At 38.2% G+C, this 20,842-nt stretch overlaps 3 protein-coding genes across 3 annotated transcripts; 1 reads left to right on the top strand and 2 right to left on the bottom strand.

Annotated features, from left to right (window-relative positions):
- Positions 1-9,211: 9,211 nt before the first annotated feature.
- Positions 9,212-10,908, bottom strand: LOC110916379. Its single transcript, XM_022161135.2, has 2 exons — positions 9,841-10,908; positions 9,212-9,503 (listed from the first exon to the last, which is right to left on the bottom strand). The coding sequence occupies exons 1-2, from the start codon at positions 10,439-10,441 to the stop codon at positions 9,463-9,465; spliced, it is 642 nt and encodes a 213-aa protein (XP_022016827.1). The 5' UTR covers positions 10,442-10,908; the 3' UTR covers positions 9,212-9,462.
- Positions 10,909-13,320: 2,412 nt separating this feature from the next.
- Positions 13,321-14,141, top strand: LOC110919797 (heterogeneous nuclear ribonucleoprotein A1-like). Its single transcript, XM_022164051.1, has 2 exons — positions 13,321-13,545; positions 13,992-14,141. Exons 1-2 carry the CDS (start codon positions 13,321-13,323, stop codon positions 14,139-14,141), a joined length of 375 nt encoding a protein of 124 aa, XP_022019743.1.
- Positions 14,142-14,704: 563 nt separating this feature from the next.
- LOC118488270 lies at positions 14,705-20,579 on the bottom strand. The gene is made up of 2 exons (XM_035985546.1): positions 19,983-20,579; positions 14,705-15,055 (listed from the first exon to the last, which is right to left on the bottom strand). The coding sequence occupies exons 1-2, from the start codon at positions 20,577-20,579 to the stop codon at positions 14,705-14,707; spliced, it is 948 nt and encodes a 315-aa protein (XP_035841439.1).
- Between the last annotated feature and the right edge of the window lie 263 nt (positions 20,580-20,842).

The following is a 20,842-nucleotide window of genomic DNA, read 5'->3' as shown; positions in this document are numbered from 1 at the left end:
TCCGTGTGAACAAGTTAGAAAACAATACGGAAACCAAAAACTACCGGTTGAGCGAAAACAACAAGTCAATTCTGGGAAGGGTAAGGGCCAAGTACAGGGAAAGAAGGCTCAGAACAAGAATGTTCAAGCACCAGAAATTCAGCAGCCTAAGACTGAACAACCAAAGGTTCAACAACCTAAAGTTGAGCAGTCTAAGGCTACTCAACCTAAGGCTACACAACCTAAAATTCAACAATCTAAGGTTGGGCAACCTAAGGTTTAAAGGGTGCAAAACAAAAGAGCTCCAGCTAAGAAAAGAGAACAGAAAGTGAACTTTGTTGGATCAAAGGGTACGGACAAACTTGAAACATTTCAAAATAAATCTAACATTGATTTTGTAAAACAAGTTAGAATTTTAAAACGAAATGATCAGAACAATTATACCCAACACACAAATGGATGTGACTTAGGTCCAAGCACATCTAGATCACAAAGTTCAGTGTCTGGTTCTCCGTCTGGTCATCAACATGTTTCTCCGAGGCTTGTAGAGCGGAGAATGTGTTTTGAATGTGGTACAATTGGACATATAATTCGAAATTGTCCATATCTTCATAAGTTGAAAGCAAAGGTTGATGATCCCCATGAACAACATCATGCCGCCCAAGAGAATAGAAAAGGCAAACAGGGCGAAAACAAGAAAAAGGATCGGAAGATAAACTTCGTGAAATCAAGAGGGACTGATAAAATTGATACTTTCAAAAACAAATCCAACAAGGATTCTGTTAAGCAAAGTAAAATTTTGAAAAGAAACAGTCAAAACAACTATACACAACAAACAAACGGTTGTGATGTAGGACCAAGTACCTCAAGATCACGAAGTTCATCATCCAGCTGTTACAGTTATGATACTCCGAGGTTTGTTGAGCGGAGATCATGCTTTGAATGCTGTGAGTATGGACACATCATTAAGAATTGTCCATATCTCACCAAGAGAAAGTCAAAAGTTGATGCCCCCCATGGTAACAATTACCATAAAAGACCTGTTTCACCAAAACAGGACCCTCGTTTTGTTAAACAACGAGAAAAGAAACAGAAAAAGAAACAAAGAAAAGAAGTTGAAAAAGTTTTAAAACCGGAGGTCATCCAAACAAAATCTGTTAAATCGGATGTTAAACATGAAAAACAGAAACATATTTGGATACCAAAACCGGTAACTGTTTCAGGGGGAGCTGCATCAATTCCGAATCATCGGGAAATGGATGTTACAATTCTCGATGATGACGGACGACCCAAGTCTGTGAAGGCTTGGGTCCCCCTCTCCAACTAATCTCTGAATGAGTGTGCAGGATGTTCCAGGAGGAACTATTGATAGTTTTAGGATTGTTGATAGTGGAGCGTCCATGCACAAGATTGGCGACATATTACTCCGAAATATTGTTACATCTAGGAGAATGTTGTTGCCATTGATGGAGAGAGAGAGGAAAGAAAAAGAGAAAGAAGAAGAACGTGGTTGAATGAAGTTGCAAAATTCGACCAGATGAAGAACGCGCCAAAATTTGGTTGCTATGATTTTTAATCGGGTTCTCAGGAAAGAATACAATGAACGATGTGCGGATGCCGTGGTGTAGATTGAACATCCGCACACCGCTTCTGAAAGAGAAAGACAAAGACCTTTCGCTGGTGTAATGTGGAAGACCAGCCGGAACCAAAGGTTTTTGATCGTGTTGCTGTGAAGAGATTTTTCAGTAGCTACAAAATCGACTTTGAAGTCCACATCCAGTGGATGTCCAGTTTGGGAGAGTGCTCCGATTCCTTGCAATGCACGAAGCAGTTGCAGGATACGGTTTTAAATTTCTAATCTCTCCTATACTTGTTGATTTTTAGGCTGCTATATGAATTATATCGTCTCGTACAGCACTCTTTGGCCTGACACGTTGATCTCGAATATCACCTCACACGGGATTGTTTCTTTATGAAACTCGTCAACGTTGTTATGGTCCGCACCGCTTACCGACGTGCCAACTGATTTTCCCAAAATTCGATAAATCTTTTCTGATAAAAACTTAATTTGGTAAACGGCATTAAGGTCAAGCAAGAGTAAACCAACATCGGAAAATCATTTTTGTAAATATCTTTGTGTTTTAAATTTGTCTTCGTTTATTGATTTTAGGGGGAGTAAATCCAAAAATCTGAAAATCCAAAAACATCGAAAAATTCAAAAGCACAAAAACAATAGAAAAGCAAAAATGAGTTTCCTGGCGAGCAAAAGAGAAAATGATAGTACATCAGTGGTCTATCCAAGCCTCTTTAAATCTTAAATGAAAAACGATAAGCAGCTCTATATAAGATGTATCGGTAGGCTCACAATCATTTTAAAGTGTGCAGGGTGATATAAATCTTAAACCGACTGAAGACCAGGTGGGAACCATTCATTGGCATATGGTCTTAGTACCGAAATTTCGTTTGATAGATTGCCGAGGTTCTGAGATATTCGGTCTTTATGCTGCTTATCATCTGGGTATCATGGTTGTATCTTTTACCGAAAAATAACGGGGACGCAAGTCTAGATCTTCCATGATACTATACATACGTGTACATATTGCATACTGCATTCGACCTCAATAAGTGATAAACAATCACATGTCCATATCAAATAAGTGATAAAATATCACATTTATCCGGGAGTCAAGTTCGTCTCTCTGCTGTACGAAAGTACTGACCTGTTCACGGACTTGCTCCTGTGCCCTCATGCATATGAAAATCAAGTTCCTCATCAATAAGTGATTCTATCACATAGGGCTTGTTTTTCAAATCAAAATAAGTGAGAATCTAACATCATATACGGTCAAACAGATGATAATCGGTATACTCACCGGTAAGATGAACCCTCGTGCATACCTTGATACGGGAATGTGTCGTGATGTGGATGAACATCGGTTGGTAAGTATTAATCATACCTTAATGTATCTCCTAAACATGATTACATCTGATAAGTTGAGCTTAAGTGGACAACAATACCGATAATTGTTATAGGATGCTTATCTTAATGTTAACTAACTGAACAACAAGAGTGTTTTGGTATGACCGTACACTGATATGATTCTCTTACCCTCGAAACTCGCAAAAAGAATGTCTGTACATATTTAATTTACTGCTTTCAGTTCTTACATTTAGAAAAGTCAAAAATACCAAAAAGATTTTAGGTGTGTTTTAATATAAACTTTATAAAAGCCAAAAAGATTTTATTTCTTCTTTATTTTCGATCGTACGATGTTGGAACTCGAGTCTTCGTTGCCTGAAACCTGAACGAAAACCGAAATGACTAAATCTTCATAAACGGTCGAAATTTGCATGTTTTGAAAGTTGAAATCTGAAATTGATAAATTTGAAAAACTTTCAAACTGTCGGACGGTGTTTGACTGTGACATGGTCATGAGTGTGTCACTTGTTTATGATTAACTATATTCCAAGCAGTTGTTCTCATTACGCGTTTAGATTTCTTGCATGTGCAGATTCTAAAGGCTAGGAGAACATGGTCGATGACAAAGCTTTGGAATGAAGACACGACATGAAGGCACTCAAATGATGAAGATGATCGAGTTGCCGTTGACCATCGTCAACTCCACAAGGATCTCACTTCATAAAGATAAAGTATTTCACGAGCATAACTCAAGGGGGAGCTTATGTTAAGGGGGAGTTTGTTAACACACTTCCTACATGATACGGGTAGTTTGTTGATACACTCTCTGCTTTCAATACGTGAAGACTTTGAAGATCCTCCGACATTGAAGACTTGAAAGGACATCATAGTTTTGAGAACTCGAAGACCAAAGACCATCGAAGTTCGAGACGAGTCTACAACTATAGAAGATAAAGACAAAGCTACAGCCAAGGGGGAGTTTGTTGATGCACTTGTGTCTGTACTTTGTCTGTATTCGGTCACAATGTAAACGATGTCCTTGTCAGTCCTGTAAGTTGACCAAGTCAACCGTCCTCCTGGTTTGACTTGGCTCAACAGTTAGAAATATGTTTGTGAAGTGTCTGAGTCGAAGGATGAGCAATCGAAGGATTATGTCTATCCTTCGATTGGCTCGAAAGATAAACCACGAAGGATACTGATGGACTTCAAAGGATATGCTATCCTTCGAAGTATATATGGATCCTTCGATGGCCATTGTGGTCGACAGATGGTCCTTCGGACAATCTGTCTAATCCTTCGACCAGACCTGCTGTGTATGGGTATAAATACCCATGAAGTGTGTTGTTTTAGTAAGAGACTTGAGAGACTTGTTAGATAGATGCACACATAGAGAGAGTTTGAGAGCATTCTATCAAAACACACACACACACACTAGAGAGTTTGCAAGTTAGATTTGTAAACATTGTGCTTGTAACCGGAACCTTCATTCGTATTAATACAGTGGTGTTAATCGGTGAATCCTTGTGTGTTTGTGTTTATACTTGTCTCATCCCGGTTTGCTTGCTAGCTTGGATTCCGCACTCGCTAGTGGGTTTGTATAACAAGGTTTAGGTTCGTCATTCTCCGGAAAGGGACCTACAACTCCAATCCCATAGACTTGTGCAACTCATGATTGGTGTATAGAAGTGAAATTTTTTTTTTTTTTTTTTGATGAAACCGTGATATTTAGAAGCGCGATTCAAAACAACTTGACGAACACCCGACCCTACTCCCACAACAAAACTAATCTTGTACTCCTTGCCCAATTTGAACTTGTAACCAATTTAGTTGTTCCAAAACAACTTTCAAGAGGCCCAAAATGAATTAGTTAAAGTTTTTCACTAGAGGCCCACTAATGAATTGTTAATGTCTTTCCCAAACACAAGAAAGTCTTTATACATTCACGGCCCCATTGAATTAAAGTGCATCTAAAATAATCCAAACGTCTAATAACTTTATTATTATTATTATTATTATTATTATTTTTTTTTTTTTAAAAAGAATTCAACACCCGCTAAAACATCTTTCAGCTGACAAACATCGAATTTCCAGCCGACATCATCTGCGATGAACAAACTCAAAGATTCAAAACCCCACTAACTCTTGATCACATACATGAGGCCTAATAAAAAAAATGTCCAGCAAACATTCTTTAATAATCAAGTGGGCCTATTCAAAATAAATCCCTGCTTGACTTTATGGCAAATGTATATTGATGAAACACAATTGTTTTGAATGGATAAGATTTTAATGCTTTTCGAAAGTTGGGCTTGACTTTATGGCAAATGTATATTGATGAATGAATGAATGAAAGTTGTGTGACGTAAGTCAATGGTTTTTTTTTTTTTAAGTAAAAAGATAAGGTTGTTTGGTGAGACTTTTCAAAATCTTATCTCCACATGGTCTGACACACAGTACACATGTGACACAATTTCAAATGTAGACCATACCAACCGAACAGCACATAGCCCAACTTTCAAATCAAATATAATTTTTTTTTAACTTTCCAACAAATTGCACAGTAACAACACAAAGGATCAAAAAGTTGAAAATTTGAACAACTCCTTGAAGGTTACTGAAGATATGAAGAACAAATCCAGAATTTTTGAATTTTCCGGTCATCGACGAAACCCGAATTCGCTTAAAACTTTCACTAAAAACCCGGTTTAACACGTGAACAATCAACACACAAGGTTTTTAATAAAACTCTTTAGCAAAACAAGCAAGATTTAACAGATTTTAGGAAAAATTTCAAAAAAAAATATTAACTTTCAAGAACACTTTTTTAGAAAATCATAAACAAACAGGTTCAACCTTGATAAAAACCCAAACTTGTTTGGTTTTAAACAAGGATTAGAGCCAAAGCTCTGATACCAATTGTAGGTCCCGTTTTTCCGGTGGATCGATAACGTAAACCTATCCTTGTTTATCAAGAACACGGTAACGGGTGCGGAATCCCCGTGACGATGCAAACCAAACAAAGTGTAAAATAAAAACACGCGTAACCAAAAGATTCAATATCTATTGATTAGGGATGAGAACAGATACAAACATATACAAACAATGTTTATATGACTCTCTCTAAGTCTCACACAGCTCTCTTATCTCGTCCAACTTTCACACAGAAACTATGAGACCTATATATACTAGACACAGACACCCACTTGACGAAACACAAATAACCCTCGGCGAAACACACAAAGTCGACGAAACACATTCTGTTTCGTCGACATACAATTTAATTCCATTCTATTTCGTCAAGTGTAGAAGCCCAAAACAAGTCAAAGCCCAATGTAGAGTCTCGGCCCAAAACAAATTTGACGAAACAAATGTGTTTCGTCAAGGACTTAGTTTGTTTGACTTTTGCACTTTATGACATCATCATGACATCACAGAGATGATGTCATGGTGATGTGCCACCTGAGACTTGTTCGCGGCTCTCCGTGCTTCGCGTGTCGAGCTCTGGGGCGCACGACGGAGGAATGTCGTGACGTCGGGCTTGAGCCGGACCTAACCGTGTCGAAACCAAGTCGTACCGAGCCGAGTCGAACCAAGCCGAGTCGCATCCACACAAAGTGTATCAACAGTCAGGCTTGAGCCGGACCTAACCGTGTCGAAACCAAGTCCATCATAATCAAACATCCAAGGAGCACCCGAAGCTCTCACAGATTCAGTGTACCTTTGAACCCTAACTTCACCCCATTCCTCAATCTTTTTAGTTGTTAAATTCCACACTCTGAAATTTGGTGTAGCATATCCAAGAAAGAAACCTTCGATAGCCTTTGGACCAAACTTACCATGTGGTTCAATCATAGTGCCTGGAGCTCCAAAAGGTTCTAAGGAAGACACATCCGGTTTCCTTTTATGTAACAATTCAAAACACGTTTTCCCATGCCTTTTAACAGTAAGAACTCTGTTCAAAGTATAACAAACAGTAGCCACAGCCTCCCCCAAAACTGAACTGGAAGCTCCGACTCTACTAACATAGTTCTTGCAGTCTCGATAAGCGTTCTATTCTTCCTCTCAGCGACACCATTTTGTTGTGGAGTATAACGAGAAATGTATTCATGCAGAATTCCCTTAGAAGTACATAACTCATCCATAACTTGATTCTTGAATTCAGTGACATTGTCGCTTCTGATTCTCTTTACTTTCAAAGTGTACAAATTTTTAAGTAATGTGAGAAGATTCTTGAGGATTTCCAGACTCTCACTCTTGTGTGCCATCACAACTACCCATGAAAAATCTTGAGTAGTCATCAGTGACAACTAAACAATAAGAATCTCCAAAAGTAGTCGTGTGTTTCATAGGTCCAAAGAGTTCCATATGAAGGCGTTCAAGAGGCTTGTTAACGGTGTTGACTTTCTGGACTGGATGGGACTTCTTTGCTTGTTTCCCTTTTGGCAAGCTACACAGACGTCTTGTAAAAGAAAATTCTTGATCAGCACACCATTCAAAAGATTATTTTTCACCAAATGGTTCATTTTCCTCAAGTGAATATGTCATAGGCCTGTGCCAAGATATAGACTCCTTTTCAGTCGCTTTTGAGACAAAACATGTAACTTGTGCAGACGTATTAATAGCTTGGCTCATGTCAAGAATATACAAATCATTAATTATTGGAGCCGACAACAGAATCCATTCTTTGGGAATTTTGAAACCAGGTTTCGGCACATAACAACCGGCATCATCAAAATGAATCGTGAACTTCTTGTCATAGATTTGTGAAACACTAAGAAGATTGTGATCAATTTGACGGGCATAATTGATCTTGTCAAAACTAACAACACCATTTGAAAGCATTCCTTCTCCAGTGATGTAACCGCCTTTATCTCCAGCGAAAGCAACATAAGGGACGATTTTGACAATTTACTCAAACCCTTTTTAATTTCTTTTATTTAATTATTTTTGTTACATATATAATAAAAAAGAATATACATGGAGTTTTTAGAAAAAAAATTAATAGTTTTGTCACATAATTTTTATAATTTTTCATCCAAATTACTAACTCAGTTTATTTTTTCTAGTTAAGGTGAAGGATGTTTTAAATTTTATAAAGAGTAAAATGCACGGATAGTCCCTGTGGTTTGGTGAAATTTCACCTTTAGTCCCCAACTTTTCAGAATTACACTCTTAGTCCCTGTGGTTTGACAAGTTGTTACTCGGATAGTCCCTAAAGCGGATGAAGGTTACTTGGATAGTCCCTGTAGTTTGACAAGTTGTTACTCGGATAGTCCCTTTGGTTTGACAAGTTGTTACTCAGATAGTCCTTGTCATTTCACACTCACTTAACCAGAAAACTATCCTCCATCCGCTTTGGGGACTATCCGAGTGACAACTTGTCAAACCACAGGGACTAAGAGTGTAATTTTGAAAAGTTGGGGACTAAAGGTGAAATTTCACCAAACCACATCGACTATCCTTGCATTTTACTCTTTTATAAATTAAGACAGAAATTAATTTACAGCTTCTTTGTATAAATCAGTTTTATAAAGAGAAAACGTCATTGGTGTGCAACACTCGATTACAACTTTTACTATTTATCAGTTGTAGAGATAGAAAAAAAATTGTAAAACGTTACATATTTTTTAAATGTGTTGAGCAACTAGGAAATATGTTGGTAGAAATAAAATATTTATTTAATTAAGATTATGAGGGTAACTAACTAATATTTATTCTGAGTGGCTTGAGTAAAGAAACTAAGTTAGTGGTTTGGATAAAAATGGCAAAAGTTACAAACGTTTGGGGCAATTAGGTACAAAAGTGTCATTTTGGACGAAAATAACAAACCTGCCCAAACCTCAGGGACGATTTGTGCAATTAACTCTTTTATATATTATAAGAGTTACATATTTCGAATTACTTCAAGGCATCCCTTTACCTCACACACATTTGGGCATTTTGCTGGTACTTTTCATTGCCTCATGCGCGTTTTCTAAAACTAAGTTATTAAAATCTTTACTAATTTGGTCATAAGCCCTTTATACCCATTAAAACGGCTAGAACATTAACAACTTGCCCATAGTCACAAACTGCATAATAAAATTTGTATGTGGAGACACTAAATTTTTATTGTAACAATCGCATCTAGCCATTGTTGCTTCAAAGTGTCCCAAGATAAAAAGATAGAAAGGTGAACTAAGATGTCCACGATTCAGAATGCACTCTAAAAATGAAACAAGTTATTCATTACAAACAACACTATAACATGTTACGCACTTGTATAATTATTTTTTAATATATAATCAATGCCAAACAAAACCGCAAAGGCAAAATAAAACACATTCCTAAACACCCTTCGCTTGAGAACTAAGAATCCAAAGACAACAAGACCCTTTGCTTGAGAGCGAAGAACCAAAGACAAGAAAAGTGCAAACTTGTCACCATCTTAAACTCACAATTAGTCAATTACAACTTTCAAGTTCAACTAGTTTCCCACATTACAACTAATATGTTTACTGTTCTTTTCATCTTCGCATGCATTTACTTGAACTACCAGAAGAAGATTTACCCACTTTCTTGCTCTACTCGTCAAGAATATTCAGCAAAGCACCATTCACCGTATCTGATGAAACAAACAGAATCCATTAGTTGAACAAACAAAGCAGGAACTTACAATTATTCAATCACAGATTCATAGTATTTGTTACTTTGGTTCTTATCTAGTTAGACGACACAAATTAAACCTATTTGTCATAGATATTGTAGCAATTATTATGTTATGCATGTTTAAGAAATCTACCCAAGGAATGTGAAAAAAAAAGTGAGGAAATTTGATGGAATTTTTACCCAACCAACCACCCCTTATGAAAATAAGAACTTTCGAAAATGTTGAACATATGTAAATCCAGATCAACAACTGTAACATTATAATAATCTTAAAATAAAAAAGGAGAACGAACCAGCGTTGTTATCAATCAAGCAATCATGGGGGAAGTACCACATGTATGTAGTCAAACATTTGCCCTTCTCCTTACTTTGATTGCCATAATCAGCGTGATTAATCCTCCCGTACTGTGTCCAAGGGTGGGCCCATGGATCGGGCCTAATAGCAGCATCACACTTCAAGTCACTTACAAAAAGTTTATATTCTGCTATTGTCTTTTCCGAATTCACCCATCTCATTTCATCAAAATCAACTTCAAGAGTATCAAAATCATTATTTACTTTAGTCATCACATAAAGTTTTTCACCTGAACTTATAAAGTTCCTATATCTGACGTGTAACAGCGAGAAATTCTTCATTTTTTGTGGGATAAAGGTAGGAACTGGATTAAGCCTGAATTCATATAACTGACTCATGGTGTGTATCGTATATATTTTTCCCTTGAAAAAGTGTAGATCAAGGATAGGGGGATTGCAAGAGATATATCTCCATTCGGATTGTTTACCAGCTAAAGAGAAAGCTAAGCCAGTGGAATTACATTGATAGGTGATTATCACAAACACCCACCCAGACATTGCATGTGAATAGACAAGAATACCCTTTTTGCTTGCTGACATATTACTTATAGCATCGGAGAAATCAGGGAATGAAGTTCCTTCCTTGTGAAGGGATTCACATGCCAGAAGTCACTGGTTTTCCTCTAAAAAATATCAAGTAACCGCAATTTACTCCAATACACATCCTGGCACTAGAATGGGGAATTATGGTCTTCAACTTTCTTCTTGTGTGGTCGTGTATGTAGCAATCTTTATGAAATATTAGATCAGAGCTGATAGATAAATACATGGGTTGTTTTGACATCATAAACTTATTCCAGTTAGAGAACGCAATCGATCTCCATGCCTTGCACACGCCACTTAAAGCAACATAATCAAAAAATCCAAGATGCATCAAAATTAATAGCAACAGATCATCGTTAAAGCTTAACCATGATCCTGAAGTATCATCGTCAGAAGTGCCCGACTTCGTTAGTTTTCTCACCATACTTCTAGTAGTCACCATTCCTTAACTTGTAAAAGAACAATTATAACTCGAGCTCCTGGTAAATGAAAATTTCCACATGTTATGCAAAAAATGTAGAAAGGAACCTCTAAAGGCATTAAGGCTATTTGTAAATTTGCTTATGTGACCCTCTCTAAAGCACCGATAAGGGCATATTGTTGATTTCTAACCAACCAGAAAAGGTAAGCTAGTAAAAAGAGCACCAACTTCCGTAAAAATAAGTAAACCACTAAACCTTTCATGTGAGAATCCAAGTGTTGAATGCGTTGTTGATTCATCATACAGATCACAACAGCTCATTTTGCAAACTAAATTATAACTTCAGTAACCAAAACTGATTTCGCATTTTTAAATGACGATTGTAACCTAATGAATGGATAAATTTAATGATCTTTATATTGACTTCGCATTTATAAAATCCATCAAACAAATAGATAATAAATAATTAATTATTATTGAATATTTCATAGTTGGATTTTGATCCTTTTGATTAAAATATTCTATTTGAGAAAATAAGGAAAAATTAAACAAAAAATAATTGTTGATATAAGAGTACGGATCACATTATATGAAAAGATCAAGTTTTGTTATGTTAAAGCCCAGATTTGATCAATTGAGTTCAAAGTGTAAGTTCTTTATGAACAATAAAAACATATTTAGTGAAACTGAACATAAAAGGACATAAACTAGTGCATGATAATCGTATTTAGAAATTGAGTATCTAGTATACCTTGATCTTTGAAGTCGACTCGGTCCAAGAGGTGGGCGTTTATGACTCATTGTTAATATTGATTTTCAGCGCAATTTGAGATTTGTTGTTGGATTGAAGATTCTGTTTGTACGAAAGTCGGAAGAGTATTAGTGTTTCCATGATGTAACTTGATATATAGAGTAACAGTGTAATCAGATTCATTATCACACTCAGAAATTACAAAATAGTACATGTAATGGCAAGTTAAACAACCGAGTGACGTAGCGCAATACCATTGTTAATTAACAAAATTATTTGAATTAGAGCATGCAGAAGCAAGAAAAATAAAATATTCTTGAAAAATAAAATTTCAAACCTTTAATAGTACCCATAGGTCCAGTAGTGTGAATGGTGCCATCTGATTCTCAGGATGCCAAAGGTCTCCCACCTTTTCTTCATCACTGTGTTCAATCAAAATTCAAATTATAAATAATTTAAAAAAAATCATTTTTAAAGGAAAACAACTAGCAAGCAACTATCGGACTTGAACATTAAACTTGTATCAGGTTGACCATCAAAGTACATATTTAACATTCAAAAATAAAATATATAATCATAATCTGAAACGAAACAAATCATATAACAAGGATATGGACATTTGAATTTACAATACCTGAGAGATACCCCATGAACAAGCAACATGTTATGATCCAATCCTCGGACTAGAGTGAAATCAATGTATACCCTGAGTGGATTGATGGCTAACACACAAAAAAATATATACTTTTATAATCAGAACACGTTCGTGACAGAAAACCCTCAGACCAAATCGTGAATTAATGTTTTCAATTAGCCAACACATTTAATTTAGAAAACCGAAAATCCTAAAACATACACATTAAATTTAGAAAACATCAAGATAGACTCTATGTATGCAATTCCTTTGAATTACGAAAACGGAAAATCGAAGATCAGAGGCTTTTGAAAACAACCCGCTATTTTGATACATCTATATATACCAAAGATTATAGTTTAACTCCTAAAGCAAATGACGAAAAGTTAAATAGCAATCGAAAAATGGCTTACATGGACACGGAATCAGATATCTCATCTTGACCTGAAGTTAATAGAGCATGTTGCGGCGTCCTTGAAAATCGAACATCGTATATGTAGAGGAGAACGAAGGGTAAACCCTGATCTGAATTTTTTAATTATAACCCCTCAAATTAGATGCCTTTTCAATTTATAGATCTCAACTATCATAAAATATAGAAATTCTTTTATGTTCGAATAAAAAAATTATAATGCATGTGGAATGAAATAGATGAGGGAATGGAATGGACAAGGAAATGAAATAGATCATTACATTCCATAGTCTTGTTTGGTTACCATGCAGGAAAGAAATAAATCATTACCTTGTGTTGTTTGGTAGGTAAGAAAAGAGGAATGAATTAAATCAGTGACGGGTGGTGGCGGTGATCGGTGGCGGCTAGTGGCGGTGGCAGCGATGGGTGGCGGTGGTCGATGGTAGTGGTGGTGGATGGCGGTGGGTGGCGGTGGTCGGTGGTAGCGGTGGTGGGTGGCGGTGGTCGGTGGGTGACGGTTGTTAGCGGTGGCGGTGGCGATGGTCGGGGTTAGCGGTGGTCTGCGGTGGCAGGTGGCTGTGGTGGCAGGTGGCGGCGATGGTGGTGGCGACGACGGTGGGTGGTGGTGGTCGACGGTAGCGAGTGGTGGCCGCGGAGGATGGTGGTACGTGGTGGTCGGCGGAGGGTAGCGGTAGAGGTCGGGTGGCGGTGGTCGGTGGTGACGGATGGCGGCGACGACGATGGGTGGTGGTGGTCGACGGTAGCAGGTGGTGGGAACGGAGGATGGTGGTGGTGGTCGACGGAGGGTGGTGGTGTTGGCCGTGGTTTGCGAAGGTGGGTGGCAGCGGTGGTAGTCGATGGCGGTGGCGGGCGGCTGGCGGCGGTGGCGGCTGAGGACGGTGGTGGTGGTCGGCGGAGGTTGGTGGCGGGTGGTGACGACGGCAGGTGGTGGTGGTAGATGGTGGAGGTGATGGGCGGTGTTTGTGACGTAGGCTAGGAGAGGGAATGGAATCGAAAAAAATAGGGGGAGCGGATGGAATGAATTTGAGGGAATGGAATGACTTATGTAATAGGTGATTCCATTACGTTGACCAACCAAACACACTTTTTTTCATTCCATCGCAATAGTTCATTCCATTCCACCTCCCATTCCTGCATACCAAACAGTACCTAAGGGTCTGTTTGGTATGGGGGAATGGAATGGATGAGGGAATGGAATGAACGAGGTAATGGAATGGACAAGAGAATGCAATGGATCATTACTATTCCATGTCTTGTTTGGTTACCATGTGGGAATTGAATGAATTATTATGGTGTATTGTTTGGTAGGAAGAAAAACGAATGAATAAAATCAGCGGTGAGTGGTGGTGGTCGATAGTAGTGATTACGGGTGGCGGCGGCGGTGGTGGGTGGCGGCGGCAGTGGATGGTAGTGGCGGCGGAGAGTGGTGGTGGAGGCGGCGATGGCGGGTGGTGGTGACTGGGGGGTGCGTGGAGGTAGAGGTACCGGTGGGTGGCGGCGGCGGTGGTTGGTTGTAGCGGTGGTGGTGGCGTCGACGGTGGTGGTGGTGGGTGGTGTAGGTCCACTTGGAGGATCAAGATTAAACCTACTTCCTTGTTGTCTAACACACTAACGAGTGCGGAATCCACGTAAGTATGCACACCAAAGCAAAGAAGGACAAACACAAAGTAACATTTGAGCTGCTGCAGACGAATCATCAAAAGTTGGCAGATTAAAGGAGTTAAACAGTCCATCATAATCAAACATCCAAGGAGCACCCGAAGCTCTCACAGATTCAGTGTACCTTTGAACCCTAACTTCACCCCATTCCTCAATCTTTTTAGTTGTTAAATTCCACACTCTGAAATTTGGTGTAGCATATCCAAGAAAGAAACCTTCGATAGCCTTTGGACCAAACTTACCATGTGGTTCAATCATAGTGCCTGGAGCTCCAAAAGGTTCTAAGGAAGACACATCCGGTTTCCTTTTATGTAACAATTCAAAACACGTTTTCCCATGCCTTTTAACAGTAAGAACTCTGTTCAAAGTATAACAAGCAGTAGCCACAGCCTCCCCCAAAACTGAACTGGAAGCTCCGACTCTACTAACATAGTTCTTGCAGTCTCGATAAGCGTTCTATTCTTCCTCTCAGCGACACCATTTTGTTGTGGAGTATAACGAGAAATGTATTCATGCAAAATTCCCTTAGAAGTACATAACTCATCCATAACTTGATTCTTGAATTCAGTGACATTGTCGCTTCTGATTCTCTTTACTTTCAAAGTGTACAAATTTTCAAGTAATGTGAGAAGATTCTTGAGGATTTCCGGACTCTCACTCTTGTGTGCCATCACAACTACCCATGAAAAATCTTGAGTAGTCATCAGTGACAACTAAATAATAAGAATCTCCAAAAGTAGTCGTGTGTTTCATAGGTCCAAAGAGTTCCATATGAAGGCGTTCAAGAGGCTTGTTAACAGTGTTGACTTTCTGGACTGGATGGGACTTCTTTGCTTGTTTACCTTTTGGCAAGCTACACAGACGTCTTGTAAAAGAAAATTCTTGATCAGCACACCATTCACAAGATTATTTTTCACCAAATGGTTCATTTTCCTCAAGTGAATATGTCATACGCCTGTGCCAAGATATAGACTCCTTTTCAGTGGCTTTTGAGACAAAACATGTAACTTGTGCAGACGTAGTAATAGCTTGGCTCATGTCAAGAATATACAAATCATTAATTATTTGAGCCGACAACAGAATCCATTCTTTGGGAATTCTGAAACCAGGTTTGGGCACATAACAACCGGCATCATCAAAATGAACCGTGAACTTCTTGTCATAGATTTGTGAAACACTCAGAAGATTGTGATCAATTTAACGAGCATAATTGATCTTGTCAAAACTAACAACACCATTTGAAAGTCTTCACGCTTCATAAGAAGAAAGTGTATCAACAAACTCCCCATTTCATTTAGGAAGTGTGTTAACAAACTCCCCCTTAGAATGTACTCTCCTTTGAGTTATGCTCGTGAATCTTTCGATCATTAATTCTTCAAATCCTTGTGGTGTTGATGAAGGGTCAGCGGCAACTCGATTATCTTTATCCTTTGAGTGCCTTCACGTCGTGTCTTCATTCCGAAGCTTGTCATCGAATATGTTCTCCTCGCCTTTAGCATATGCACATGCAAGAAATCTAAACGCATAATGAGAACAAACGACACATGTGTGACCATTTTACAATCAACTACCGACCGACAACAGTTTGAAAGTTTAGAAATTGAACAATTTTAATCCTTTAACTTTCAAAATCTGTTAACTTCAACAGTTTATGAAGATGCAATTGTTTTCCGGCTTAAAATCAGGATTTTGGGTAGGATAGACTCGAGTTCCAACATTGGTCAATCAAAAATAAACTAGAAGCAAAATCTTTTTGGATTTTATAAAGTTTATATTAAAACACACCTAAAATCTTTTTGGTATTTTTCATTTTTCAAAAGTAAAGACGGAAAACAATAAATAAATGTATACAAAGATACAGAAACGAAAGCAGTAAATAAATATTTACAGACATTCTTTTTGCGAGTTTCGAGGGTAAGAGAATCATATCAGTGTACGGTCACACCAAAACGCTCTTTTTGTTCAATAAGTTAACATTTAGATAAGCATCCTATAACAATTATCGGTATTGTTGTCCACATAAGCTCAACTTATCAGATGTAATCATGGCGAGGGGATACTTTAAGGTATGATTTATACTTACAGACCGGTGTTCATCCACACACGACACATTCCCGTATCAAGGTATGCACGAGAGTTCATCTTACCAGTGAGTATACTAATTATCATCTGTTTGACCGTATATGATGTGAGATTCTCACTTATTTTGATTGAAAACAAGCCCTATGTGATAGAATCACTTATTGATGAGGAACTTGATTTTCATATGCATGAGGGCACATGAGCAAGTCCGTGAACAGGTCAGTACTTTCGTACAACAGAGAGACGAACTTGACTCCCGGATGAATGTGATATATTATCACTTATTTTGTTGGACATGTGATTGTTGATCACTTATTGAGGTCGTATGCAATATGTACACGTATGTATAGTATCATGGAAGATCCAGACTTGCGTCCCCGTTATTTTTCGGTAAAAGATACAACCATGATACCCAGATGATAAGCAGCATAAAGACCGAATATCTCAGAACCTCGGCAATCTCTCAAACGAAATTTCGATACTAAGACCATATGCCAATGAATGGTTCCCACCTGGTCTTCAGTCGATTAAGGATTTATATCACCCTGCACACTTTAAAATGATTGTGAGCCTACCGATACATCTTATATAGAGCTGCTTATCGTATTTCATTTAAGGTTTAAAGAGATTTCGACAGACCACTGATGTACTATCATACTCTCTTTTGCTCGCTAGGAAACTCATTTTTGATTTTCTATTGTTTTTATGTTTTTGAAATTTTTCGATGTTTTTGGATTTTTCAAATTTTGGATTTACTCCCCCTAAAATCAACAAACTAAGATAAATTTAAAAAACACAAAGGTATTTACAAAAACTATTTCCCGATGATGGTTAACTCATGTTTTACCTTAATGTTGTTTACCAAAATTAAATTTTAATCAGAAATGATTTTATCGAATTTTGGAAAAATCAGTTGGCATGTCGGTAAGCGGTGTGGACCATGACAACATTGACGAGTTTCATATTGAAACGATCACATGTGAGGTGATATTCGAGATCAACGTGTCAGGCCAAAGAGTGCTCTACGAGATGATAATTCAGAAAGCAGCTTAAATATCGACAAGTATATGAGAGATTAGAAATTTAAAACTGTATCCTGCAACTGTTTTGTGCATTGCCAGGAATCTGAGTGCTCTCCAAAACTGGATATCCACCCGGTGTGGATTTCAAGGTCGATTTTTGTAGCTACTGAGAAATCTCTTGACGACAACAAGATCATAAACCTCCGGGTCCGGCTGGTCTTCCACATTGCACCAGCGAAGGTCTTTGTCTTTCTCTTGAGAAGTAGTGTGCGGTTGTTCAATCCATGCCAAGGCATCCGCACACCCGGTTGGTTTGTTCAACAAACACATTTTCGCCAATCACACCGCGAAGAAATGTACACTGCACGTTCATCTTGTTGATTGTAAACTTCAGACGTGCTGCAGGTGCGTACATTTTGATTTGATTCTATCCCGGGGAACCGATCAAAGCCATTAACAATCACACTTTGGTATGATTTTCATTTTGTCGAAGTTGCCAATTTCTTTCAACAGACAACTCTGTTTCTCCTTTCATTTTCTTCTCTCCATCAAGGGCAACAATTTCTTCTGTCGCCTATCTTGTGCAAGGACATTCCACTATCAACAATCCTATGACTATCGATAGTTCCTCCTAGAACTTCCTGCACACTCACTCAGAGATTAGTTGGAAAGGGGGACCCAAGCCTTCATAGACTTGGGTTGCCCCTGAGAATCAAGAAATGTAATTTCAATTTCCTGATGATTTTCAAACACAACACCTCCCCCTGAACTTTCACCCGTCTTAGGTTTCCAAGTTTGTTTTTGTTTGCCAGATTGTGTATTATGTACAATTTCTTGTTTTAATGGTTGTGACAAACTCGGTTTCCTTTTAACAGATTTTTCTTCAGGTTTTAAGGCCTTTTCTATTTTCTTAACATTTTGACGCCATTGTTTCGTTTCTTGTTCTTTAATGGTGTGTTTATCATGTTTTGGAGAAACAGGACGACGTTGTGAGTGACCTTGTTCAGAGGGGGCTCTTTCAACAAAATTTGGTTTGGGCGAGTTTGTGCAGTCTTTAATGATGCGCCCAAACTTCCCACATTTGAAACAAGTTCTCCTTTCAACAAACTTAGGAGAAACTGATCGACGACCTGACGTAGAAGTTGTAGACCCAGAGGTACTAGCTTCACACCCGTTTGTATGTTGGGTGTAATTGTTATCACTATTACGTTTCAAAATGTTGACTTTTTGTACAAAATCGGTATTTGATTTGTTTTCAAAAGTCTCCACTTTATCAGTACCTTTGGAGGCCACAAACTTAACGTCTTTTGTTTTCTTGTAACGAGCACCCTTTGAATCAACCTTAGCCTTTGGCTTTGGAGCTCGTTGTTGTTGTTTACCCGTAAAAGCAATTGGTTGTTGCTTTGTCGGTGATTTTTGGTTTCCAAATTGTTTTCTAATTTCTGATTTTGGAACAGGATCACATTGTTTTACCACAACTCCGGGAATGGTCTTTCCCAAAAATTTATCCGTGTTATCTTCAAAAACTTTATCAATCAAAGATAGATTGACATTTTTAATTGGAAAATCATTGTCCGAATAAATTCTACTATCACCGACCAAAGTGTACAACACATTATTACTCTTAATGGTAGACACAGATTTCTTGTCATCTTTGACATCCTTGACAGGATCTATCACTTGCTTGGCAACAGGTTGCACTGCAGGAGTAGGAGGATCACAAAGAATATGATTCTCAATTGGAATTTCTACTCCTTTCGTCTCATCAAGTGATTCATCCTGTTCATTCACATCTAATTCATCATCTGAAGAATCATAGTCCTCAATGGTTGGAGGACTTTGATTTGAATCACATGATGACTTTTCTTTGTTATCAGATGAGCCCCCCCGATGAATTGTCCGATTTGAACCCTAGGCCAGTAGTAACTTCCTCATAATCAAGAGGCACACTGGGTTCATACCGAGGCATATCCTCTTCATCGGGCATTCTGGTATAGTTGTGTCTCAAAGGGGGTGGACACGCCTTATACCCTACGCCTTTTCTTTTCCCTTTTTGTTGTTGAACGTCAATGATGTGATCAAGCACAAATAGGGAGTTAGAACAACTCTCTAATTTTTGCTTGATAGCATCATGCTCGCATTTGGCAATGGCTAGTTGCTTTTTGGTTTCCTCAACAATGTTAATGTATTCATTAATACTAACTTGTTTATGATAAACAACTTTGTTTACTTCGGAAACACTTTTCTTTAAGGTTTCAATTACAGATTTAAATTCCTTTTCGTTTCGAACTAAAACCATGTTTGCCTCTTTGCACTTAGCCAGTTCAATAACCAAACTCTGATTGTGACTATGAACCGTTTCAGATTCATGTTTCAATTTAGCAAATTCATGTTTCATATCAGCACAATCACTACAGATGCTAGGAGTTTCAGATTTTACCTGACTTGTAGAAGCTGTTACATTAGCCATAAAGGCAGTCTGAGAAGAGAAAGATCCATCTTCAGTGAGAATCTTCTCCATTTCTTCTGATGTAGCATCAGCTTTCTTGATCAAGTCAGATTTCTTGTTAGCATCATTCGGCAAATTATCAGCTTCAGAATCAGTTCTTTCATTCAAATTCGATTCTTCATCCGAACGGCCACTGTATCCCGAACTATCATCTTTTCCTGAAGAATCACCATCACTAACATTCTTGACAATTTCAGCATAAAAAACAGTTCCTCCTTGATCTCCACCTCCACATTGTACAGACCAGTCACACCTTTCATCAGTTTGATTTGAGTTGGACGTGGATGTACTTGTTTGATTTCTGAAAGGATTTTGGTTGCCTTGTTGAGGTTGAGCTTGAGATGGTTTTGGAATATAGGCATTTGGATCAAAAGGGCTTCCAAATGTTTGTGATTGGACTTGTGGTTGTGATGGAACAGGAATATAAGCCCTCGGATCGAACTGAGGCTGAGTAGTATTAACTTGAGGTGGAGGTTGGGGTGTTGGAATAGGAATATAAGGACTACTCAAATGAGGTGCAGAATAAGCCTGAGCTTGAGCACTCATATGCGCTGGCGGATAATAGGCACTCGGATCAAAAACCGGAGGAGGAGCTGAATGTGGAAACGGAAAGAAGCTCGACATTGAATTGTTATTTGTGAGTAATTACTTGAAACACCAAATGCGAAACCCAAAAGAACGACAAGGCCCAAACCACCTTAAAATGTTGAGGCCCACCACTTAGTGATATATAATCCAAAAATTCGCCCAAGTCAACAAAACCTAACAATAATTTATAAGCCACTATCGATTCAGATCATATGTCTTCCTCTCTTTCTTCGATACCCACCACCAAACAAAACCCCAAAGAACAACAACTGGTGCAGCTTCTTTCAACCAAAAATTCA

The sequence above is a fragment of the Helianthus annuus genome, chromosome 16 (genome assembly GCF_002127325.2).
Source record: "Helianthus annuus cultivar XRQ/B chromosome 16, HanXRQr2.0-SUNRISE, whole genome shotgun sequence".
NCBI lineage: Eukaryota > Viridiplantae > Streptophyta > Magnoliopsida > Asterales > Asteraceae > Helianthus > Helianthus annuus.
This window is presented reverse-complemented; position numbering and strand designations above follow the sequence as displayed.